At 37.9% G+C, this 24,162-nt stretch overlaps 5 protein-coding genes, 1 long non-coding RNA gene and 2 pseudogenes across 8 annotated transcripts in view; 5 read left to right on the plus strand and 3 right to left on the minus strand.

Annotated features, from left to right (window-relative positions):
• The first annotated feature begins 212 nt into the window (after positions 1-212).
• LOC149033972 (uncharacterized) lies at positions 213-10,001 on the plus strand. The gene is made up of 4 exons (XM_089193296.1): positions 213-313; positions 1,577-1,699; positions 8,871-8,936; positions 9,839-10,001. The coding sequence occupies exons 1-4, from the start codon at positions 236-238 to the stop codon at positions 9,983-9,985; spliced, it is 414 nt and encodes a 137-aa protein (XP_089049422.1). The 5' UTR covers positions 213-235; the 3' UTR covers positions 9,986-10,001.
• On the plus strand, positions 2,990-3,872 carry LOC149033973 (uncharacterized; annotated as a pseudogene).
• On the minus strand, positions 4,861-6,371 carry LOC149033974 (uncharacterized). Its single transcript, XM_089193217.1, has one exon. The coding sequence runs from the start codon at positions 6,020-6,022 to the stop codon at positions 5,129-5,131; it is 894 nt and encodes a 297-aa protein (XP_089049343.1). The 5' UTR covers positions 6,023-6,371; the 3' UTR covers positions 4,861-5,128.
• A 1,332-nt stretch (positions 10,002-11,333) lies between the features above and the next one.
• Positions 11,334-16,350, plus strand: LOC149033975 (5'-3' exoribonuclease 2-like). Of its 3 annotated transcripts, XM_089193286.1 has the most exons (10): positions 11,334-11,541; positions 12,349-12,470; positions 13,599-13,653; positions 13,774-13,835; positions 13,931-13,980; positions 14,229-14,290; positions 15,299-15,388; positions 15,887-15,937; positions 16,032-16,049; positions 16,128-16,350. In XM_089193286.1, exons 1-8 carry the CDS (start codon positions 11,467-11,469, stop codon positions 15,923-15,925), a joined length of 555 nt encoding a protein of 184 aa, XP_089049412.1. In that variant the 5' UTR covers positions 11,334-11,466; the 3' UTR covers positions 15,926-15,937; positions 16,032-16,049; positions 16,128-16,350. The 3 variants fall into 3 exon arrangements, with proteins under 3 accessions (XP_089049412.1, XP_089049411.1, XP_089049413.1); XM_089193285.1 differs by having other exon boundaries at positions 16,032-16,350; XM_089193287.1 differs by lacking the exon at positions 16,032-16,049.
• LOC149033976 (uncharacterized) overlaps positions 16,268-24,162 on the minus strand; it is a 14,257-nt gene continuing 6,362 nt past the window's right edge. Inside the window, exon 2 of the mRNA XM_089193246.1 lies at positions 16,268-17,328. Within this exon, the coding sequence (XP_089049372.1) occupies positions 16,660-17,328 (669 nt within the window). The 3' untranslated portion in view covers positions 16,268-16,659. The remainder of the gene's footprint in view (positions 17,329-24,162) is intronic.
• Positions 19,033-20,185, plus strand: LOC149033977 (uncharacterized). The gene is made up of 2 exons (XM_089193297.1): positions 19,033-19,470; positions 20,154-20,185. The coding sequence occupies exons 1-2, from the start codon at positions 19,086-19,088 to the stop codon at positions 20,168-20,170; spliced, it is 402 nt and encodes a 133-aa protein (XP_089049423.1). The 5' UTR covers positions 19,033-19,085; the 3' UTR covers positions 20,171-20,185.
• LOC149033978 (uncharacterized) lies at positions 21,214-22,680 on the minus strand. The gene is made up of 3 exons (XR_016182798.1): positions 22,593-22,680; positions 21,840-21,934; positions 21,214-21,316 (listed from the first exon to the last, which is right to left on the minus strand). It is a non-coding gene; the product is annotated as an uncharacterized LOC149033978 (long non-coding RNA).
• The window catches only part of LOC149033979 (uncharacterized), a 1,237-nt pseudogene continuing 744 nt past the window's right edge, over positions 23,670-24,162 (plus strand).

Here is a 24,162-nt window from a genome sequence, read left to right on the forward strand (position 1 = left end):
GCGGTATTCTTAATTACCACCTTCACGTTGTTTTGTTCGCAAATATATACGAGGAGGATCACGAACCGGGTAGCGATCAGACATTTTTCATTCTTGTTTTGTTTTTTTTTTCCGCGGGAAACCAACACAAATTTTTGAAATTTCCTCGAAAAAAGGCTGTTGCACCGAGCCTTCAGCCTCGTAATCACCCCCTGTAGTTACCAGTCTTAGCTGCCATTAAACTGTTGGTATTAAAATGGCGATCATCTCAACACAGCATTTAGTACGAGCAAGAGAGGCTTTCAATACTGTTTTTTTTTTCCGCGCGATCGAAGTAAGATTACTGTTCGTGGATGCGTTCGTACACGACCCTGGTATTTGCTGAAAGAAGGCTAAAAAAGGCGCAATATTTTCAGGGTTTACAAAGTCCGATTTGTCGTAAATGTGGAATGACATCTTTGAACTTAAATAATTTAATTGGGATGGATCGATACCAGGAGAGGATTTGGGAGTTACTACATGACGGGCGACGAGCGGGGGAAGAAGAAGATACCGAAATACGAGTGGCCCGCGGGGAAGCAAATTTAATTCTTCATATAGAGACATATCAGTTATAGTTGCGGAAAACGACAGTGTTGTGAAGCCGAAATATCAACAGTAGACTTCGCTAAATAAAATGTTAAGCAATTTTTCAAAAGTGTTGATGGCACATATATCTTTTACTGCTGTAATAAACAATGGAGGCATCGGAAAAGGCATCGGTGGCATCCGGAAAGGCACCAAGAAGAATTATATTTACGTTTTGTAACTTACTGCGCGACGTGCGTGACAAAAAAAGAAAACCAAAACCGTGGTTCCCAAATGAATTCTCCCACCTTGCCCCAAAAAATTTTCAAATTCTTCGCAACTTCACCTGTTCCTATTCGTAGGTCCGGCCAAGTCTTTATCATTGGCTCCTGTATAGCCGCTAACTATGGCTTAGGTGTTTAATGTTAACTTGTGAAACTCCCCGAAGAAGTGTATAATTATTCTTGGTGCCTTTCCAAATGCCACTGACTCCCACTCCGAAGCCTCCATTGTTTATTAAAGCAGTAAAAGATATGAGTTCAATCAACACTTTTGAAAAATTGCTTAAACTGTGAAGTAAACTGTTGACATTTCGGCTTTACAACACGATTGTCTCTGGAACAACAAATTACAAATTGTGGTCTATTGTGCACGAGCGATTCGGTATTTCTGGCTATGGGCTCCTTCTAACTTGCTTTCATAGTATAAATTTTATCATAGTATACCAGTGAAAATTAGGCAAAAGTCTCATGGTACAGACTTTAGGAAGTTGCCTTTGCTATAGTTGCCTTTGCTATAGACGAAGGAACGAAAAACTCAATATGTTTCCTGAACTAAAAATTTTTAGGGGGATGTTTTGCTAATTGGGCCTCGGCGAATGAGGTGGTTAATTCATCAAAATGTTATTTTTTCTCCGGCGATGTGTTTTGGAAACGTTACCAAAACACGATGTCAGATAAACTGAAACATTTCGTTGTCATGATCAAGTTGAGTTCTAATCACTTTTTACTTGTATTTCACGAAATTGCAGAGGAAAAAGCGTAAGAGACGTATCGAAAGAGAAAAAGATGAAGAAGCAGGAGGAGGTGACATGGCTTGGAACTCTAAAAAACAATGTTCCCGTACACTGCTGCAATTTAAACCACATACACAGGTAGAAATTAAATTTACATGTTACAAACAGTTACGCTAATATTTAATACTGTATTTTATCCCGCTTAGTGTTCTTCAGTGGAGACAAAAGGTTCAAATACAGCAACCACTTCAGCCTTACTGCCGATAAATCCTCTGAAAGTACAGTCGGATCTCGATTATCCGGACTTTTTTCTCTGGTCCCAATTTTGTCATGAATGTTAATTAGTTGTGATCTTGAAAACTCAAAGTCGCAAAAAGCCCAATAATCCTCTCAAAAGACTGTTAAAACAGCGTATTATCCTGTGCGCTGTTCAAAATTCGAAAGTGCGACGAGACAAAGATATATTCTGATGCGTTCAGCTGTTATGTGATTGGCTCAATTGTTTCGTTGCCAAGGGAATTTCATGCTTGATTAGTTCCTTCCGCGTGGGTTAGGTAAACACACGAGCGATCGATCGTAAATTCAAATCAAAAACATGTCTACGAAGCGAAAGCGAACCGCTCTATAGATTAAAGATAAGCAGATAGTTATTTCACGTTTGGATAAAGGAGAGAAAGGAACCAATTTGGCTCAAAAATTTGGCATCAGCGAGCAGCAGATCTCAGACATACGGAAGAACAAAGACAAGATCCTAAAATTTACTGACAGCATCGAGACAAGCGAAGGATTAAAACGAAAGTCCCCGAAGCTGGCCGATGATGAGCAGTTGAATAAATCCCTGTACGCCTGGTTTATTCAACAAAGATCTACTGGGACATCGATTTCAGATCCGCTTTTTCAAGAGAAAGCGGCATATTTCTCTACGCAGCTAAACACAAAGACGGTCGATCGCGAATTCAAAGCGTCAACTGGCTGACTAGAAAAGTTTAAAACATGGCACGGCATCACGAACCTCGGCATTTAAGGCGAGAAACTTTCAGCGGCAGAAGAAACTGTTGAAACAATTCTACAGAAACTGCACAAATTGATCGTGGAGAAGAATCTGATCCCCGAACAAGTCTACAATGCCGACGAGACTGAACTTTTGTGGAAGTATTTACCGCAAATAACTTTTGTTTCCTGTCGCGAAAAATCTGCTCCAGGATTCAAACAAGCAAAGGATCGTTTAACTGTGCTGAGGCTGTACAAATGCTACTGGAACTCACAGACTGAAACCCATTCTTTTTCGGGAAATCTGCGAAGCCGAGATGCTTTCAGCATGTTAACATGGATTCACTTCCCGTGATCTGCAAGTCTCAGAGAAATGCCTGGATGAATTCGGAGATCTTCGCCGAGTGGTTTAAGAAAAACTTTGTGCCATCTGTAAAAAGTCACCAACGCTCACAAAACATCCGTTCTCCAAAAGCTTTGCTGTATAGACATCTGCTCATCCAGATGAGCTTAGCAGCCGCGATGGTTCGGTAACCTGCCTGTTTCTTCCTCCGAACACGACATCCCTGATTCAGCCAATGGATCAAAGAGTCCTGCAAGCGATGAAGAATCGTTACAAGAGAAAACTTATTCAGAAAGTAATTTGCAGTCAAGACATTGATCAAACTCAAAGCACTAAGGACATCGTTAAGCTTCATACTGTGAAAGATGCACTTTATATGCTTTCAGATGCTTGGTACGAAGGAAGCCCGGAATCTATTTGCAAGGCTTACGATAAAATGAGGATTTATTCGAGCAACAGCGAGTCAAATACACAGCCCGAATTCAGAGAGGATAATATCGCTGAGTCCATGGTCGAAATGTTGGAAAATGTACAGTAACTTGACAATGAGGAAATGGCTAATGCTCGCGATGTGGAAGACTGGCTTAATCTGGAAAACGAGCTCCCGACTTCACCGCAAATGTCTGATGAAGAGATGTTAGCCACCGTTGTCGGAGATTCGACGGAAAGCGAAATTGTATGTAGCGATGAGGAAGATGAGGGCCAGGAAGAGAAACTAGTATCGACTAAAGGGGCAACGCAATGTTTCAAAAAATACTTGTCGTGGATGGAATCACAGAACGGTATTGACCCTGTGCAGTTTTAATGCAGCTAAGACAAATGATGGACTTCGCAATGCGATCAAGCTACAAGTCTTTGAAGCAAACAAACATGCTTGGACATTTTATACCTTTGTAAATACCTGAACTGAAAGTTTTATTTGTAAATACATACAGGCTGTGTAGATTTCACAATTAAAATGATGTTTTCTTTGCAGTATACCTTTTGTTTACATTTCTATCTCATTAATATTCATATTGTCGATTACCCGGACTCTCGATTATCCGGACTATTTATCGAGGTCCCGACGAGTCCAGATAAGGTTCGACTGTATTGCAAACATGTCAAATTCACAGAACACGCTGGAACCCTCTGCTTTTTTAATGACATGACCACTCACTGTGCATGAGTATTTGGACCACACAGCCTTTTTGGGAAACCAGGGAATAAAGACTTAATAAAAATCTTCTCTATATGATGAGTACTTGATATGCCACGAGGACGTGAGTCGTTTAAAACGACACTCGTTCGAATTACATGTACTCGTTCGACTCGTGAAACGAGACTGGTTGGGAAAACGAAACTTGTTCGCGAAACGGACAAACGACACGTCCTCGAGTAGTCATAGGAGCCCATAGGGCTCTTGCTAGTCATCATATCGAGACGATTTTTATCGAGTCTATATAGAGGGTCTGAATGGGGGGGTCAAAATGTCGGTTGTCGGTTAAAATTTCATTACTTTGTCGGTTGTCGGTTAAGATTTTTGACCTTTGTCGGTTGTCGGTAAATCTCAGTTAATAATTAAAAATACACGTTAATTATTCACATTTATTATGCAATTTGCCCAGTTTTAAGACTTTAAACTCTAGACGAAGTGTAATACTTGTAATAATTCATTATTTGTTTTCACTTAAACCTCGTTAACGCTGTTTTTTAATTTAGCAACGTACTCATCTACCCCACTTTTGTTTGCAAATCTAGTATACCGATAAAATTCACCAAAGCTTTTATTATAGATGTGAAGATGTTTCCTGTCGACTACGGGGCATCGAAGTAAATCAAGAGAGGTAAATTCTACAAAGAATGAAACACCCACTCTAGCCCCTGGGATACCTAATTTTAATTTGTAAGCTACGGAAGTCTTTTTTCCGAGACGTCCACAAAAACTCACTACACTTGAAGATTTTGGATATATGAAAATTCACATATTTGCACTGCGGTGGAGAGATGTAATTAAGAGATCCTCGCAGCTAAGAACACTACTGAAACGAGTAGTTGTAAATAGGACCTGAAAAAAATTCAGGCCCGTACGGGATTTGAACCCATGACCTCTGCGATACCGGTGCAGCGGTATTCAACGGCTCTCGTGGCTTTTCTGCGAGGTTTCTTTTTTTTCTCTTTTTTCTTGCCAAAAATTTGGTTGTCATACGTATCAATCTGCACCGTTAAATGGATTTTTTAACTGTTAGTACCTCTTACATGTCGAGACGCACAAATGCACGAACAGCCCTGCCGGATCGGGTAACACACGCTCTGTTGACAACATCTGGATGTTCTTCAAAATCTGATTCCTCGTCATCCGAATCTGTCTCATACTCATCGATTTGTACTTCTCTGTGATCCTCAAACACCTCAGTAACATCCCCTTCGTCCACAAATTGTATGCTGACAACGCTTTGTGCATTTGCTGACGATACAGTGTTTTCTTCAGGATGTCGAAGCCTCTCTTCAGACTCGTCGGTGTGGTGAACGGCGTAGACAGCTGGCGGCAAGGCCCCAGCCTTATCTTTTGTGGTCTCACTCCTAACCGTCCGTTGGCGTACTGGTCTGTAACTCTCTAGCCACTCTTTGATCTGTCCTTCCATCCCTGTCCCTGGTGTTATGTCCTCACTTGGCAAAGGTGTCATCGTAGCTATAGCAGAAAGGGGCATGGCGGATTGAGGTACCAGATAGTAGGATTTGTCATGCGTGTAGTACTTTGCTGCCCATCTAGATGTGCGCTTCAGAGATTCCTTGCAAATTTTTCCAAAATCCTGGGCATATGTAAGTACCGTAAATGTCTCGTGTTTAAGGTGCGAAACAGCGTGCAAATTTTCCACTACTGTTGTGAGCAACGTTTCGAGCAGCAGATCATCTACAAATTGGGGGTTAATGTCCATCACGTTCTTGTATAGCCTTTCTATTCCCTTTTTAAGCAAAGACACAGATACTTGCGTCTTCTGTGATACAGTTCCCTGTGGACCATTGGTTGCAGACGTCTCGCTCAACTGGTAGCGTTCTTTCACCTTACTCACAGTGTCTTTTACATAGCTGTCAATCTTTGTCACGTTCTCTTTTGCTTGTTTCAAGGACACTCCGTCTGGTTTCATACCCTTAGAATGAATTTCAAAGGTATCGTAAAGGGAGCCAAGAATCCCCAGAAAAGATACCGTTTCTGAGAGGCTCGTCACTATCTTCAGTTTTGGTTAAACAGAGTTTGTTTTTCTTGAATCCGCAAAACTTACATGTACTTCGCTATCGGCCATGGAATCAGCATCTAACTTTTTAAGATCTTCTTCCCTACCTGAGAAGATTGAGAATTTACAAATTTTTTGTTGTTTTCTGTGTTTTCAGCCATGATTTGGGCTTTAAAAATAGCTCCACGGTTTCTTTTACCAACGCTACAAGAAGACGGCGCGAACATTAGTTGTCTTGGTTTATTTTTAAAAATACATTTTAGCCCGGCAAATTCTTTATTTTAGAACGCAAAATGCGCCACAATGCCCATCAAAGTGATAATAATACAGTTTCTAGCCGGAATATAAAAGAAACTATCTTTACATAGCGAACGCACCAAGTGAGCGTTTTTCGTTGTATAAACAAGGCAGTGTTTATAAACAAGGAATACCGCAGAATTTCCAAAGTAGCGAAATTTATGACTTTTGAAAATCAGGTAAACGAACTACAAGTGCTAATTCAGCCCTACCATCCTGAAACTTTTGAAGGTCTCCTTGTTGCCTTTCGTTTCTCTCGATGTCACCTCCTTCAGTCATGATCCTCTTTGCCAGATTTTCATCTTCTTTTGCTTCTTCTCGTGATTTCCGTTTCCTTCTCACTTTTGACTCGTCACCTTTCTTCTCAGTGTCGTTCATTGACTTCTGCTTGCCTTTATCAGATGTAGCCGGCGCCTTCAGCAACACTACTGGCTTTCCGGTCCAGTTTGTGACCTCTTGGATAATGTGTACTAAAATATTAAATACCGTGTGTTTTAAGTTTTCTCTTTGGTAGGCTTTTGAGAAACTTACACAGTTCTTATCAGCAAATGCTCGTCAAGATGTATAAAACGTGCACATCGAGCGAAATCTCTCGTGCGTAGCTTCCCTCGAGGAGAGAATTGAATATTATTTGAACGTCTGGTTTTCAGAAACGAATAAATTTAAGGGCGTGTATGAATAAACGGGGTCTTTAATATGTTAAGCTACACTGTTGTTCATTCACCAATTAATCAGAAAGAAGCTTATAAACTGATTTACTCGCTACTTCTTTGTAGAGATTTTTCTTCTCAATTTTCGCATTCAAATGGACGGTGAAAAAGAAAAAAAAAAACATTCCGCTCCACAAAACAAAAAACAAAAAACGGTGGAACCAGAGGTTAACCACGTTAATATTTGAGCTTAATATTTAACTACAGAACTAAAGAGATTCATCAAACTCCGCTGCACGCGTTCCACACTTACCGTTGAGCTCACTGCTACTTTCATACGATATTAAATTTTGAAGTTCAAGCTGCCATTGCCCATCCGTCACAATTGCAAAATTTTCGCATTTGCCCGCTGGCGATTTCGCCAGGCGAAATAACTTTAACGAAAATCCGCCAATTCCATATTGATGTGCCTGCTCCTTTAGTCCTAAAAACTCCGTAAGATGTTTTTTTAGTTCAGATACTCCTCTATGAGCTTCTTTGTCTACTGGGACCCTGCTTTGATGACGTTCGATGGCGACTTCTTCACCTTTTCGAAAAAAACTCACGATGACTTTAGCAATCCCAGTCATGACCCGACCGCATGAACAAACAACGAGCAATAAAAAGACAACAGCAGGGCGTCTCGTCGGCTCGATTGTGATCCGCTGTTCTTGAAATGAGACAGCAGGGCGTCTTATCAGCCCGATTACGAGCCGCTGTTCTAGAAATGAGCCCACGCTGCTCACCGAAAAGAAGGATCCCGTGGATTTAAAGTAATTTGAAGACACTGAGAAATTCTATAATTCGGCTAAATTTGGAATTAATGTGGTTACGTCGGGTGAAGAAGGATTTTCTGAGCTAGAAATCATCAAAATGCTGTTCTTTCTGAATACAAACATCCTTATCACGTCTGACCATGTCGGTTGTAGTTTAGAATTTATTTGTCGCTAGTCGGTAATTTTTTCCCCGTTTCGTCGGTAGTCAGTAATTTTTTACGCCCTTTGTCGCTAGTCGGTTAACCCCATTCACACCCTCTATATACTCTGGTTTCCCAGAAACGCTGAGTGGTCTGAGTATTTTTTCATGGCAAAAGCTGTACCGAACACACCGACAAATTTCAGAACGGTTACACGAACCATACAATTTCTTCGTGACCAGTGGTTTCTGAAACATGATTAACTTAAATTACACTACAGCCAACTACCGACAACAATAATTACGATCACAAAGCGAAACATCAAACGGCAAAGACAACGCAAAACGTACCTGACGGTTTGGATAGAAGGAGTACACGAGATGCAGCAAAGAAACGAGCATAGCACGACAAACTGCATAACATTACTATTCTTTTCGCGCCAAAATTTCAATATATGTATAGGGGACTGAACATAACATAAACCGTTGGCCTTAAATTTGTTGTAACAAAAGCAAAGGAATAATACATCAATATAATACCAGCAGAAGATCTGACTAGAATGTCAAGCTCCTTTAGATCGTGGAAAAAAAAGTGAGAGTACATACCAGGGTGGGGTAATGTAAAGATAAGCTTTGCAAGCATTTTTACCAGCGTTGTTTTTTTTCCCACTGGCGGGACCCGTTGCCCCTCTGACAAAAATTCTCTCCGTAGCAAGATCTCCTCAAACATTTTTATTCCTTGTAATACAATTAGGCTTCCAAAAAAAATAATATTACAAAACGAGGACTGCACTGGAGGTAACTTTCAATGCCAATTCATGCATGGTATTAACTCTTGTATATTACTTATATGATTCTAGGAAGAACTGATGAAAATTTATGGAAAAAGAACAGAGAGAATTGTGGAAGTGACCTTTGGTTCTGAGGTGAGTATATATTGAGATGAAATGCAACATGCGCACAAGGCATGTGCATATATCCCCGTCCCCAAGGGGACGGATGTGCACAGTCTAACAAAGAAGTGCCAGTTCTAGAGGGATGCTGAATTTTTTCAGCACTAGTACATTTCTTGTAATATCCGCCGTGTAACTCAGTTTTTCTACCCCGTGATCTAATGTCTATTTCTTCTATAATAACTGGTCTAAAAGAAGCTCGTAACGAAACCAGGACTACTAAGATGCAAAGATCTGAATACTTTACTGAAAAAACTCTATGGTACACTGACCTAAAATAATCTGTAGAATACTAATCTTATGCCATCTGACCTGCTTAGCTAGCAATAGAAGAAAGTTAAGAAGAAGGTAAAGGTATGCCTCAGTTAGGCTTTCTGAAATCCTTCGCAGTCCGGTTTTGGCTCATGTTTTGTGTATTTTCCTCGCTCCGAGCTCAGCTTTCGAAGCTCAATTTGAAGACAAGTCTAGCCTCTCAGAAAGGGTAAATTACTGTCACTTTCTATGGTGTAATGACCCGATTAGTTCTTACCATCTAATTTACACTAGTGCAAAAACTCTACTCCATTTCAGAGAAATATCTGCCTCATAGAAAAATAGAGAGCTATTAAAAGTACGGGCAAAAGATATGAACGCTGTCGGCTGTAAGCCTACATAAATATCTTCGTTTGCAGTTCCCAAAATGACGTTGCCCCATTTCACTCTATTATTTGGCTTCAACATTTTGGCTCAGCTTTGGTATAAGAACCTGTTACGTTCACAAGTGACGTGACGAAGTCAAAACAGTAGAGACTAGGAAAATAATAGTGGCAAAACAAAGACAAACTTTACATGTTCTTACACCGAAGTTAGCCCGATATTTTTTGTATGTTCAGCAGGATTCAGAGTCCAGTGAAGAAGAAGAAGGAATCAGCGAGGAGGAGTTCAAGAAGACAGAAGGATGGAAGCTGCTCAAGGAAGCCCTGGATGCACGCACTAATTGCTCAAAATCAGGAATCCACTGGGGGCCGGGAATCAAAAAATAAAACTACATGGAAACCATGCACTTTTTACAGTTTTTATAGGCCTTGTTTACAATCTTTTATTGCCTGTATAGACTCGATGAGCACGATACATATATCTTTAAATCATTATTAAGCTTAGTTACTGAATACAGCAACTGTTGTTAATTAATGCATACACCCCGATTTACACACAAATTGGCAAAAAAAAGATAGCTGTGATGTAATCGTCCTGTATTATTATTATTTTTTCATTTTTAACGTAAATGTAGATGAAATAAAAGTCAAGTGAGGACATTATTCAAACTTCTGAAAGCTTGCTATGGGGAAAGTGATAAATATACAATTCACAAATTAAAGTTCCTTAAAACTAGACTTTTATAGGTGCTTTCCCTTCATCTGATCAATCATTGGCTTTCATTAACAGCTTTAACCTTTCTGTCGGTGTTTAAGAGTCTTCCCTCGCGTATCTCTTCCTCTTCACTTGTATCTGAATCCTGATCAAAAGTGATGAATCTTCACTCAGTGAAACAAATAATATCTACCACCAACTATTGTTTTTGAGAGGATAGGTACACAAAATTAGGGAATTCTGTTGAGTTTTTAATGATTATTTCTACAAACTTCAACATTACACAGCAAGAGCTTTTAAATGACAAAATCATTGGTACATAAGAAAATGTAATGATTTCAAGATTTCCGAGCATCACGATAATGAGACTTTCCCATGAATTGGGATTGTTATTGGTAAGATGAAAAGTAGCACAGGTTCATTGCTGTGGAGAACCCAGTGGCAGTGACTCCGTTTGCGCCATCTTTTATAAACATTTGACAGATAACTTAAAAGAGTATCTAACTATATAGGCCTTCACTCTCTATTCTTTTTAGTTTCACAATGAAAAACTTTCTTATCAATAGACAGTCCTTAAAAACAAGAAAAGAACAAACTAAGTTTTTTTTGTTTCGTAGTAACAGCAAGTTTCTGTTCCACCCTTCACTAGTAGCTTTTTAAGCATCCGTGGTCTGAAGGAAAAACTTTATTTGTTTGATTTTTTTGTATTATTTTTGTTCTGTGAGGTTGTTTTTTGTTGCTTGAGAGAATATTGATACGAGATAACCAAAAAAGTCGTACGAGGACACCTATTGGAACGCAGCAGGCATTACCACCCAAAGTTGCTTGAAAAATTAACTATTGAAGTGTATCTTGTCAGAAAAAAGTCATGAATTCGAGAATTCTTATCTCTTCAATAAGCATATTTTGTTTAGCAACGAACTTGAACTTTTTTCTCGACGTGGTTTGAAGATGTATGCACGCATTTCTTGCCTATGCTTTACCATTGTGAGATAAACCTGTCAGCGGTATATCACCTGGTTTTTTGGTAAGTATGTCATGTATAAGGTGTAGTTTCTCGTATCTTCTCCAATAAGCCTATGATCTTTCTACAGAGGCGTTTTCACTTTTCAGCGTTGAGTTAACTTTAATTTGCTCAACCGAATACGCGGGGATGGGAGTTCAAGCATTTTTTCGCTGGCTAACAAAGAAATACCCGTCGATCGTTGTCCACTGTGTAGAAGAAAAGGTGAGTCGATGGAAGGATTGATAGCCTAGCTTGTTGTTGATCTAACTACACGTGTTTGAGATTTACTCTTTGAGCCGGTATTTTGCGGTCTTTCTGCCCTGTTGCTATGATAGTCAATTAAATAAAGTATTAATTCATTGTGATCAATGTAGGAAGGCCGTTTAAATAGAGATCAGTGCCAACTGTTTGTCAAAGAAACACTTTAAAATTGAGATTTCTCATCACGCGGACTCGGAAACAGTCCTCTTAAGATAGTGAAAGCACTTTCTCAAAGTGCGAGGATCAAAACTTGAGCACAGGGTTTTTTGCTCATTAATGAACGATTTTCTTAAATTAGGAAGTTTCTATATTGGATTGCTAATAAAGAACTAGGTTATGTTACAGTGTGCATGTATCTTATATACCTCTTCTTAAAGGACCAATTTCGCGTTTTTATTATTGATCAAAGTGGTAGGGAAAGGCAAAATAATAATTTGGTTTTATCAACTGAGGATAATGTATATTGGCCACTGTATAGAGATTCTAAAGCTGATTTTTCGACAGTTACCCCTTCATTGATTGCTCTGATGATTAGTGCTAATGCTTGAAATGTCAGTTTTGGAATCTATTTCCTGTGGCTAATTAACATTACCAACCCAGTTTATAAAACCAAATTATCTAGTAATACCCCCTTCACCAATGCAGGACCACAGTTTCTTTAGAAACTTGAACCCCTAATCCATTGAAGGAAAAATGATTGTATAGCACCATGGCACAGAAATTTTGGTACGCAAAATGAACATTTACCTTATTTTTTCACCATCCTAGGGATGTGAAGTTGATGGGGTCAGAGTGGACACAAGTTTACCAAACCCCAATGGCTATGAATTTGATAACTTATACCTGGACATGAATGGAATCATTCATCCTTGTTGTCATCCTGAAAACAAGTAAGTGGCAATTTTTATATTTGTGTTATTTAAGCTAAGTGTGGCCTATTCTGTATGAGTATATCCTTGATTTGGGAGATTAGAGCAAATGGGAACAAGTCTTAATGTGATTTCTCTGTTGTATTGTATGGTTGTATTACTTCTCCTCCTCTTTCTTTCCTCCTGCATAACTATTGTTGTTACTGGTTAACTCTCTCTGTACTGTAGGTGTACTTTTTGCATACATTAAGTAAAAGAAAGAAACATTTTATAATTTATTTCCAGACCAGCTCTAAAGAATGAAGATGAAATGATGGTGGCTATTTTTTAGTACATTGACATGTACTTTTTTAAAGTTTATTTTTACTCCTGGTTGAAGAGATGCACTGTGTACATAACCTGTTTTACCCAAGGACGCAACAAAATGACCTGGTCTCAAACCTAGACCTCTAGAACAGAAGCCTAGTGCACTGGCCATTAAGCCACCACATCTCTTGCTCAGGGAACACTCTGTAAAATTTTACTCTCGGTTAATGCGCATGTCGCAAATGGAGGCTAAGTGCCTGGGAGACCTGGGGGCTGAAACCACAATAGGAACTTGAGGCACTTGAACACCAGATTGGCCTGCCCAACCTGCAATCAAGCCACAAGCATCCTACACCAAGCTCCCTATGAGCACTGTCACACAAGAGCCAGATGGCTGAGTGGAGGAAAACATGAATAAAGAAATGAATCAAGAGATAAAAAAAATAATAAATAGAAATAAACCCTACAGTTAGGGTTGGGGGGGACAAAATGCCAAGATCCAAAATCTGCAAGGACAGCAACATCACAACATAGAAGAGTGATTACAATGCGAGCACATGGTCGAACAACACATGCACTGATAAGGTATACCACTGGATAAGGACAGCCTCAAGGTCCCTATGACCACAGTACTGTGCCAAACAGAATGCAACCAATGCTGCATGAATGCTAACAGCCAATCAAGACGTTTATCAAACACCTCAAAATGCTACTGACCATATTTGCTCTTAGTTGTTATCTATGGCATATTCCATTTAACTATATTTAACCATTACCCACTACAGTCAATTTCTTCTTCTTCTTTTTTTTTTTCTTTTTTCTTTTTTTCTTTTTTTTTTACAGAATCTTCTCTATAGTAAGACCCAGAAAGTTGCTTTACATGGCCATTGATGGAGTGGTAAGAGGCACTTTGCCAGTATATTTATTAATCTGTTATAAAATATACATTTTTTAAATATATATTTTGCTTATTTATGATAATATTTATGCAGGCTTGTCTTTAATTTTTTCATTGCAGGCTCCAAGGGCAAAAATGAATCAGCAAAGATCTCATGGTTTCAGAGCATCTAAAGAAACCAAGTTAGTAATGAAACAGTAACCCAATTAGTGCAAATGTTTGCACACTACAGATGAAAACATAGTGGCAGGAAATGCTAAATTTATCCTTTTTTTAGGGAAAAAGCAGAGGAAATGGCAAGAATTCAAAATGAATTGATGGAAAAAGGTATTCAAAATGATACTTAAATGTATATTACTTTCTGTTCATGGTACTTATTTTTATGAGCAACGAACTTATCAGAATTGGAAATGATGTATCATGTCCAAAGTTGCTCATGATTGTCTGATCAGACAAGTGAGGTCATGTTTTCTATATTCCAAATGGAAAAGTTACCCCTCCCAGATGTTCAGACAGGCCAAGTTTCGTGCAGTTTGGAATTGCACACTTACACATTTTATAACTTTCTTCTGTAGGAGCTCTTTTACCACCAGAAAAAGGAAAAACTGAACACTTTGACAGTAACTGTATTACACCAGTAAGTGTAATCGTGTAAAACTGGTTCTGGTTGTCCATTGTGGTGAAGTGCAATAGTCATAATTAGATCATTATCATTTGTCTTATTCAGTATTAAATAGTCATTTACCAGTGCGGATTGAATTTGTCTGCTTACTGCCAGTCCTCTTCAGGCAATGAGGTTGGTGTAATTGTTGGCATGCTGTGATTAATGATTCTTAACCCTTCAACGCCTGTGAGTGACCAAGACAGAATTTCTCCTTACAATATCAAGCAGACAAGTGATGAGAATAAAGAAAAATATCAGTTAGGGTTTATAAGTTGATCCAATACCAAATTCTTCAAACTAGCATCACAAGAACTGTATGACAGACAGCAAGGAGAATTAACAATGAGATCTTGGGAGTTAAAGGGTTAACAGATGTTATTGGTATATTTTGTATGTTACAAGGATGACATCTGTAAATCATGCCTTTTACCTGTGTATGAAATAACTGTGATTGTGAACAAAAAGGTTTAACCCTTTAACTCCTATGAGTGACCAAGACAGAATTTCTCCTAACAACATTAAAACAGTGGCAAACAGACAAGTAATGAGAATGAAGAAAAATATAAACTAGGGATTATTAGTTGATCCAATACCAAATTCTCCAAACTAACGTCATTTTAATTATATGACAGACAGTAATGAGAATTACTAATGAGATCCTAGGAGTGAAAGGGTTGTATCATTCCAAAGTAGGTGGTTTACAATGTTGTGCTTCACTCTATGATCCGAATAGGCTGATGCTTGGACATAAATGAGTAAATTTTCTCTGTCATGCTCTTGATTCTTTCATGATTCTAGTGGAAAACAGAGATGGCGGACTTGCTCACTAGATGTGTATAATTTATGGTCCTGAGTGAAGATTGGCAATTGTTTATAACTGGTTGATGTTAGACTATACTGTTATATCACTGTTATATCATGTACTTCAAATGTGTATTGGACTGAGAAAATTCTCTGAGTACGAATTTTTCTTTGTTACAGGGGACAGAGTTCATGGCCAATTTGTCCGTATGTTTAAGATATTACATTGCTGATAGATTAAGCAATGATCCTGGATGGAGAAATATAAAAGTAAGTACATTGCACCTTAATGTAAGTTTTGATAGTTTTGTTCTCTTCTGGTGACTTCCAGTGACTTAGGAATTTTTCCTAATGATATTAATACATTTTTAAATAGTCAGGTGATGAGTAAGAAAGAAAGGAAAGTATCAAAGCAGGGTTATTGTATGCTTTAAAACTAGTTTCTCAGAACTAAAATAATTTAAATTGCATGGCAGAAGTGTATGGAATGATCATTGAGATTACATAAGTGTATGAATAAAAAGAGCACCAGAGAACCGTGAAGGAAAATTGACACAACACTGGGGTGACTCGCAAAAGAATCTTTTACCATTCAAAGGGAACAACAACTCTCTGAGGGCTAACTATGTCAAACAATTTTGTATGCAGCTTCAGCCTTGACCTTCTACTGTATACTCTAACATCACTATGCATTTTCCCCATACGATTCTCTACACATTTTCTTTGGTGCTGAAAATTGCAGTTGCATCTCTTTTTTGTTTGTTTCAGCAAGTCCACATCCTGACCCAAACACAAAGCACTGTTTGAATGGCGCTGACAGTATGTGCATGTAAAATGCAAATCGTAATTGTCATTTTATTAAATTAATAATATCAGATAATTAGAGCTGACACAGTTGTTTGGTTTCTTTCAGCTGGTCTGATTATGCTGGGTGAGTATTTTGAAGAAATCCCACTTTGTTTTAAATGCTAATGTTGACAAAACAAGTTGATTTTCTTTCTCTCCTCAGCTTTTACGGTAACTTAGTGTCATTCGTCTGTTGGACCTAACTATACAGGTATCACATGATGACTTTTGATAGTAAATTAGTTACCTTACTGCGTAAAAGAGCTGTCAGTAACTGATGAAAATCTTAGGAAACGAGTAAAATGTAACAACGACAACAACAGCAATTTTTATTGTTTTAAGACTAATCTGCACAAGACAATAAATACACCTAAAAATGGCAACCACATCTGACCGAGCTACAGAAGATTTCTCTTTTGACTAACAGAAAAAGCGATGAATTAATTAAAACATGCAACGTTTGTTTTTATCCACCTTTTACAAAACAGCTTTATTCATTGTCATTTAAAACAAACGCGGACCACAAAGTGCAAAGAATCGACCTAGAATACTAATCTAAATTCTCAGATTATGTAAGAGCTGAAATTTGTTTCGTACAAAAACTCGAGAAAGATATTTTATCTTCTTACTGTCAGAGTTGAGCAGTTTAATATCCTGTCAATTTGTGACGACGGAGAACACCAAAAAAAAAAATACTAAAAGTAGGGGTTACATTCTGGCGACAGACCAAATATGTGCAGTCTACATATCACTTCCTGGTACACGACCTCTATGTCATCTTTATTCCCTGAATCAGCGGCATCTATGCATTTCTTAGATATGCAAGAAAAGCTTTCAAACAGATCTGAACATGGCGCAAGGTTTCGCGTCAGTCGATCCGCCACTAGTACATCGTCGCTTTGCCCCAAATTTAGTTCGTCTGGAAGGAGCTGATTAACAGCACAATACTCTGCACATGCGGCGAGAAACGAGGTCTCTCCGTTTTCCGAACGATTACCACAGAACATCATGTTACAATTTTGACAGAGGTTTTTTTCGGAATTATATTTCTTTCTGTGAAATGCTTCAAATATCCAGTTCAGCCGATCTGGGATATTTAGAGGCTCGAAATGTACTATTGCTTTTCCGAGACTCTGTTTAAGATTGCTGATTCTATGAAACAAACAAATAGGCCTTAAGAAATGACTAACGGCTATTGAGGCCCCAATAAAAGACCTGCCTGTGTGTGATACCCTTGCTAAAACTTTGGGTTTGAAAGTGTTTTTGCTTGAAAGTTTACTTAGGAGGGCTTTCACCATCGTCATTACACGGTTGGCATGGTCTGTGCTTCCTCTATCACCGCGATAATCCATAATGTCGCTGACCTGTAATATAAATAGAAACAAAGAACCATTAACTGTCACCTTTCTCTTTGCTGGCACGTTAATTTTTATTAGCTTCCTGCAACTGTAGGTAAAACCGAAAACTTTCACGCGTTCTACCTCTGAGCGAAATTTTTTCTTCTGATGTTAACTTTTTGAAATTTTGTTGTAATTCTGAATTGCGATTTCCACTGATTTTCTTCATGTAACGGACTATCTAGATGCAAGACTTCTATGATACCAGCATTTGAGCTGAATCGGCCACTCGGTTAAAAAACTGTTTTACTTTAAGTCTGACTCCAGATATCAGGTCGTCTATGAACAAACCTGATTCTCAAGACAGTCGAAATGTTGGTCAGTCGTTCTTACTTGACTGTCTAAGGATCAGGCTATCTGCACGCCGATTTCGCTAAAATGGTGTAAATAAACGTAACATACCGTATTTCTTCACCTATAAGCCGAGCGATTTTTCAGTATTTGACACAAAAGGTTGGGAAATTTTTTCACAAGAAACGGGGTTCGGCTCATAGCTGAGGGTTTGGGATTCAAAAACAAGTACAAATTTAATGCTAATGCGAAATGACCGTACATTCCGTGACTGCAGTGCTCTCTGTGTGACATACTTTAAAATTGACATGATAACAACGTATTTCTGACCACCAATCAGATTGTTTGCTTCCCACGCATTGAAAGACGATCTCACTCAACTCGGGAAAAACTCTTCTCATTACTGGGACACCTGTGGTAGCCCAGTCATGAAACGCCTTTGTTTGCGCAATAGTACCCAGTGGTCAATGGGCCCTCAACACTATGACAACTAACTTTGGTCCAATGAGGGTGAAAATGTTCACATGCTGATCACGTGTTATCTTGATGATGATTGACGTTGTCATGCACGGACAGGGCCGGGTCACATGACGAACCACGAGATTTTTGCATATTAAAACTCTTTTGTCAGCCATTTTGTATTTGTTCTGGGGTTGTTGTTTTGGCGATGAAGGTGCCACGTTTTTGGTTTACGATTACCTGGAGCTTTATGGTGCAAACGCTCAAAAATACTTTCAGACGCATACACAAGTCGTATTGTTCGCGGCCAATCCTCACTAAAAGATGTTATTGAGCGGTATTTTTGGAACGGACTGAGTCGCGAACGCTTGGAAGCCATGAAAGCCTTGTATGCCTTGAAAGCCATGAAAGCCTTGTATGCCTTGTATGCCAAGTATGCCAATGTCTTAGTTGAAAAACGTACATTTGTTGAAAAAAGCAAAATCTGAAATCTGAAACCAAACTGCATATACTCTATGGAATCTATTGAACAACACTACTACCGTGAGATTGAAGAACAAAACTCTAATGGATGCAAACTGCTTTTGAAGAAAGACACCATGTCGGATTCAATTGATGCCAAGGAACGTAGTTACGATAACAGTACGAATGGTATTAATTTCACGATCAGAAAGGTGAATCTTATGTTAGTTTTCATTGTAGTTGTATGGATATTCTTTTGTAATAAATACGTTATCCAAAATCCTGCGTTTTTTGTGTATAATGTTTTTATGTTATTTACTGTTTACGCAATTGTCTTGTGGGTTAATTACTCGGGCTTCCGTAGGAAAGCCCGAGTCTTAAAATGCAATCTGTTGTTAGGCGCCAAATGGGGGGTCATAGTCCCAGGCGTTCCTTGCTTAAACCGTGGAAACTGGGGATGAGAGTCCAGCAATTTATATGAACGCTCTTCATAAACAACAAAAATTAGCGGAATGCTGTGTGTTATGAAGTCCGCCTTCCAAAGATTCCTGTCTTATGCGCCCATCTCACATACAAATGCACACGCTGTTCGTGGTAGGCCCACACTAAATGATGTCGAGCGTTTTCGGAATGGGCCGGTCCACGAACTCACTAGCTTGAAAGCTAGCCAAATGTGCAAAGTTCACACTAGTTCTCACGAGATAACAAATGAGCCATATGTGAGTTCAAACTTCGAAAATACTGGCAAAACTGTGACAGCTGATTTAACAACAAACTATGATGCTGAGATGAATACCTCACTTGCTGAAAAAATCAAGAATGTCCGTGAATACAACTTTGAAGATGGCGCGAACGACAGCGAATTGGAAGAGGATACTGACATAAGCAACTTAAATAGTAAGGTTGAATATCTAAGCTTGGTAAAATTTCCGCACAGCCCCATACTATTGTTAAACAAATCTGTTCCCAATGGCAATGTATTATATTTGTCATTGTTTGCTCTGTTCAAGAACTGAATGCATAATGTAGTATGGGGCTGTGCGGAAATTTTACCTAGAGTTGTATGTTCTTTGTATAAGACATGATGAATACTCTTGATGATTGTGATCTACTAGAAAAAGTTGTCAATATGACTAATGTACATGAACATAATGATGTTACAGTGTCAATAAAAGTACAACAATCCAGATCTCGTTGTGCAAAGTCTGTATATTATAATCGTACTCGTGTTGTGTGTGAATGCCATGGCTATAAACGTGATCGTGAACCAAGAAGAGTACCAGTGAGGATGTTAAAACGTGTCTCTAAGAAAATTAGAAAACTGCAGAGATATGTACGGAGGCGTTTAAGTAAAAACGTACCAAAGTTAACGAAATTCCATGATCTTATTAAAAATAATGCAACATGAAAAAGTACATATAAAACAAGAATCGGGTTTGTACAAAAAATGAGAAGGAAACCAATTTTTGGAACAAGAAACGTTAGCTCTTCAATGAGATATGTCTACAATTCAAGTAGAGAGAAACATGGAAGAAATATCTCAAATACTTAAGGTTCTTTTTGTGTAATTTCCCATATAGTGAGTACAAGGATGTAATTCACAGAGGCAATTGCACAAAGAACAAGCTCTATAATGATATAGAGAGAACCTTGTTCCTTGTTGGCACCTTGTGGATCCCAGGAAAACAATGAAAGCATCATGTAGTCAAGGGGATGTTGTTGTATTTGGACAAAACGCTGGGCAACAATGTGTTGCAATGAGTTTATGTGCATTAATATATCACAATATGACAGGAATAGGCAATCCTGATGTATTGAAACAAATAGTACATATTGGAAGTAAATTATATAGCAGTTTGTCATAATTATCAAGACAGTCATTTTTAATGCTAGCAGATTTACCATCAATGCTTACAGTACGAGAGGAAGATTTCCAGCTAGAATACAGTGAAAGTTATTGGTAATGTCCATGTTGAGCCTACCATTGAGGGATATCAATACTGTATGTGCCTGAAAAGAGCTTCTCAGTCATTGCTGTCAGAACAATATAGGTCATATATTTTAACAGTTGGATGTATTGTTATGGGTATTAGTTACTGTGCTGATAATGGCCATTTTTAAGTGTTTGACTCGCATGCTAAAGATGTTTATGGTGAAAGTCACTCTCGAGGGACGTGGTCTATTAGATATATCGTCTACAAACAACCTAGTGCATCACTTTCAAAGTTTATATGGAGCAACTGATCTGTATGGACTAAAATGTTGACGAATTACAAAATATGATGTGGCAATAAGCAACAACGTAAGAGAGGTATGAAAGAGATATCAGGTCAACACAAGTATTCAAAGACCACTGTTTTGCAGTAGTTCTTTATTCTACATTACTCAATCATTTCACCTTGTAGTTACTGGAACCCAAATACCTTATATGCAATTATTGAAAATGGATCTCAGCCTAACAATACAATGCAGAGTAAGCACTGTTTAACATCTGTTACCCTGCCTGACAGTTTTACAATTTTTGGCACTAACATAAATGTACACCTTAATGAAGTAAGTCACAGAGAATTAAGTAATTTAACTGAAAGCCGAATATCTTTAAAGACCTTGATTTTAAGGAACCCCACTGGGAAAACAGGATTTTTAGTCTGGATTTCAAGTTACTTTATAGCTTGTGTTTATCAACAAAATACAAAAGTAAAGCAATTGTTTTCTCTTCTGACATATGAAGACAGTCATTCACCTGCAATGAAACAGACAATACACATTTGTGGTGTGGATAATCTAGTAGAGGAAATTCGTATTATTAAAAGTAAACAGGAATGTCAGACTACAGAATATGATATACAATTTATTTTCCGTTCATGTAATATTACTGAAATTGGAAGGAAACACATCATGAGAAAACACAGAAAAAAACACAGGTATGACAGCATGGAACCTGTTGCCAATTGGTGTATTCAGTTTTATTTTCTGTATTGCCAGCTATTCAATCTTTTTCAGCCCAGCTGCTTGGCAAAGCAGTGGCCCTAACAATAACTATTGGAGATTTTATCTTAACTTGAGCATCCATGAGCAAAATAATAGAGAAACATGTTTCATACATTTGTACATGGCCATACAGATCAATGAGTGGGATAACATCATGATTATTAATGATTGGAAAAAATTAACAAGTGTCTGGCCGAAACAAATTTTGGCAGTTGTGTTAATGTGTATGTACTGATGCTTTCAATGTTAATTACTTTGCAAATAAAGCAAGTTACCTAAAGTATCAAACTTAAACAAAGTATTCTTTTGGCACAGAGGCCTGTGGTTCTGGGCAGAGGTTTTCTGTAAGTATTTACTCTTTGTGGATAATCTAGTGGAGGAAATTAATAATATTATTCAAAATAAACAGGAATGCAGACTATGGAATTTGATATACAATTTATCTGCTGTTCATGTAAAATTACTGAGATTTAATGGAAACACATCATGGGAAAACACACAAAAAAAACCATGTATGACAGCATGGAACCTGTTGCCTAAAAAAGGTTTCTAGAAGACATTAAAAGAAAATATTCAACTATGGATGCTAGAAAGAAGAAAGAATTACTTTCCCAACCCAATGAGAAATTAGTGAAAGGCAAATCGGTTGAATTGTCTATTAACCAGTTTAATAGGAAAATAAGAGAGGGCCCTTATCTTATGTGTACTGTCTGTAATCGAATACTTTATAAGAAATAAATAATAACATGCATAAACGAGAAGTACCCTTGCCAAACGTATTTCAGTATTCGACAGTCATTTTATGGAAAACTGTGTATATGCAACACATGTCACTCAAAGGTCATAAAAGGAAAATTACCATGTCAGGCTGTAGTGAATAATATGTATGTGGATGAAATACCCACAGAACTATCCTTGTTAGAAAAAACTTGAACAAATATGAATAGCTCGACGAATAGTATTTGAGAAGATTGGGGTCATACATAAAGGACAACAGAGAAAAATTAAGGGTGCAATATACAATGTACCTGTAGAATGTGATCAGACATGTAATAAACTCCCTCATCAACCTGATAGATCTTGTATAATAATGCTTAAGCTTCTAAGAAAGTTACAATCTAGAGGACATGTTTATTTTCAAGCATCACGACCAGAGTTAATACAACAAGTTCCTGGTTCAAAGTACATAATCCACTGTAGAAAGATATACTAGTTGATATTAACAATATTGATAGCAACCTCACAACTTTACAAAATGATGCAGACGATAATGATACACATCAACAAGGTACATGAAACAATGTAACAACAGATAGTGATCCTGCTTTGGAGTTTGATGCAAGAGAAAATGATAAATTAAATAGTAATGAAGAAGAAAACCTTAAATGAATATAGAGCCCCAGTATGCAAGACATGCTTAGAGTCAATTACACCAAACTATCCAGAGGTGAATGCTCAAGTAAAATGCTCGATACGAAGCCCGAGTGAACGTTCCTCGAGCGTCTAGTTTCTACGTAAAGCTGTTGATGTCTCCAACAAAAGCTGCCGTGATAGCTTCGATGAATGTAACGTCTTTAAGGAAGCTACTCAGTTATCCGTTATTATATATGATAATAAGCTTAATAATGAAGCATTTTCAATAAATACAGTCTGTAACTGTAGATCTCGATACGACAAATGTGTTTATTTTAATTGCCCTATGGTATTCGTGTTTGTAATCGTGAGCCCAGCAAAATACCATAGAAAAGAATTTTTCGTATTTTGAAGAAATCCTGAAAGGTAAGACGTTTACTTCGAACCTACATCAGAAAAAGCATACCGAAGTCTTCCTGAATGCCTATTTTTACAGATAAAGCTCTTGAAAAAATATATGCACATGGAATCCGATGTGAGAATTAAGGAACAACGAAATATCCCCCTCTGCAGTTAGGAGAAAATATCGAAAGTCTAACAAATACAGGATACTGAAAATGCAGAACCAATATCTACAAGTAATAAAAAGTTCAAAGCCAAAGCAGTCGAATGTACGGAGGTCTAATTCAGTACCAAATGTAATATATAAAAATCTGAATCAAAGGGTAAATCACTTTAAGTCCAAGCTGTCTGGGGATATAGAGACAAACTCTCGTCCTGTTATTAATTCTACTAAACCAATTCAAGCTCCTTTCAGTCAAGACAATGTGGCAAGATTTGGGTTAAATGCTGGTACACAGTGTGTAGGGGGAATGGTACAGTATCCTCAATGGACTTAGAAAATATCATGAACGTTGGTAATGAATTGTATTCTGGTCTATCTAGTCTATCCAGGCAATCCTAGTTACTGTTAACAGAAGTACCTGGAATGACAATAGTGTTTAATATTAATTATCAGCTTCAATATAGTCCAAGCTACACTTGTACTATACATGGTACTTGTGAAGTAAAAGATTTCAATTATCGTATCTAATTTGCTAATGCTATGCAGGCTTTGTTAGGACGAAATTATAATTCCTTTTTTTAACAATCCTTAGTACTACAGTAGGTAATTGTGATGGGAAGTTTAAGATATTTGATTCTCGTGGTAGAGATGCATATGGTACACCCCATCCTGAAGGAACT

Source organism: Pocillopora damicornis, chromosome 14 (genome assembly GCF_964200805.1).
Source record: "Pocillopora damicornis chromosome 14, jaPocDami1.2, whole genome shotgun sequence".
Taxonomy (NCBI): Eukaryota; Metazoa; Cnidaria; class Anthozoa; order Scleractinia; family Pocilloporidae; genus Pocillopora; species Pocillopora damicornis.

Excerpts from the sequence above, each read along its gene's own strand:
- LOC149033975 (XM_089193285.1), top strand. The coding sequence starts at position 11,467 with ATGGGAGTTCAAGCATTTTTTCGCTGGCTAACAAAGAAATACCCGTCG. Across the intron at positions 11,542-12,348 it reads TCCACTGTGTAGAAGAAAAG|GGATGTGAAGTTGATGGGGT; the intron begins GTGAGTCGATGG and ends TCACCATCCTAG. Across the intron at positions 12,471-13,598 it reads TGTTGTCATCCTGAAAACAA|AATCTTCTCTATAGTAAGAC; the intron begins GTAAGTGGCAAT and ends TTTTTTTTACAG.
- LOC149033977 (XM_089193297.1), top strand. The coding sequence starts at position 19,086 with ATGCTGTGTGTTATGAAGTCCGCCTTCCAAAGATTCCTGTCTTATGCG.
- LOC149033974 (XM_089193217.1), bottom strand. The coding sequence starts at position 6,022 with ATGAAACCAGACGGAGTGTCCTTGAAACAAGCAAAAGAGAACGTGACA.
- LOC149033972 (XM_089193296.1), top strand. The coding sequence starts at position 236 with ATGGCGATCATCTCAACACAGCATTTAGTACGAGCAAGAGAGGCTTTC. Across the intron at positions 314-1,576 it reads TTTTTTTCCGCGCGATCGAA|AGGAAAAAGCGTAAGAGACG; the intron begins GTAAGATTACTG and ends ACGAAATTGCAG. Across the intron at positions 1,700-8,870 it reads AATTTAAACCACATACACAG|GAAGAACTGATGAAAATTTA; the intron begins GTAGAAATTAAA and ends ATATGATTCTAG.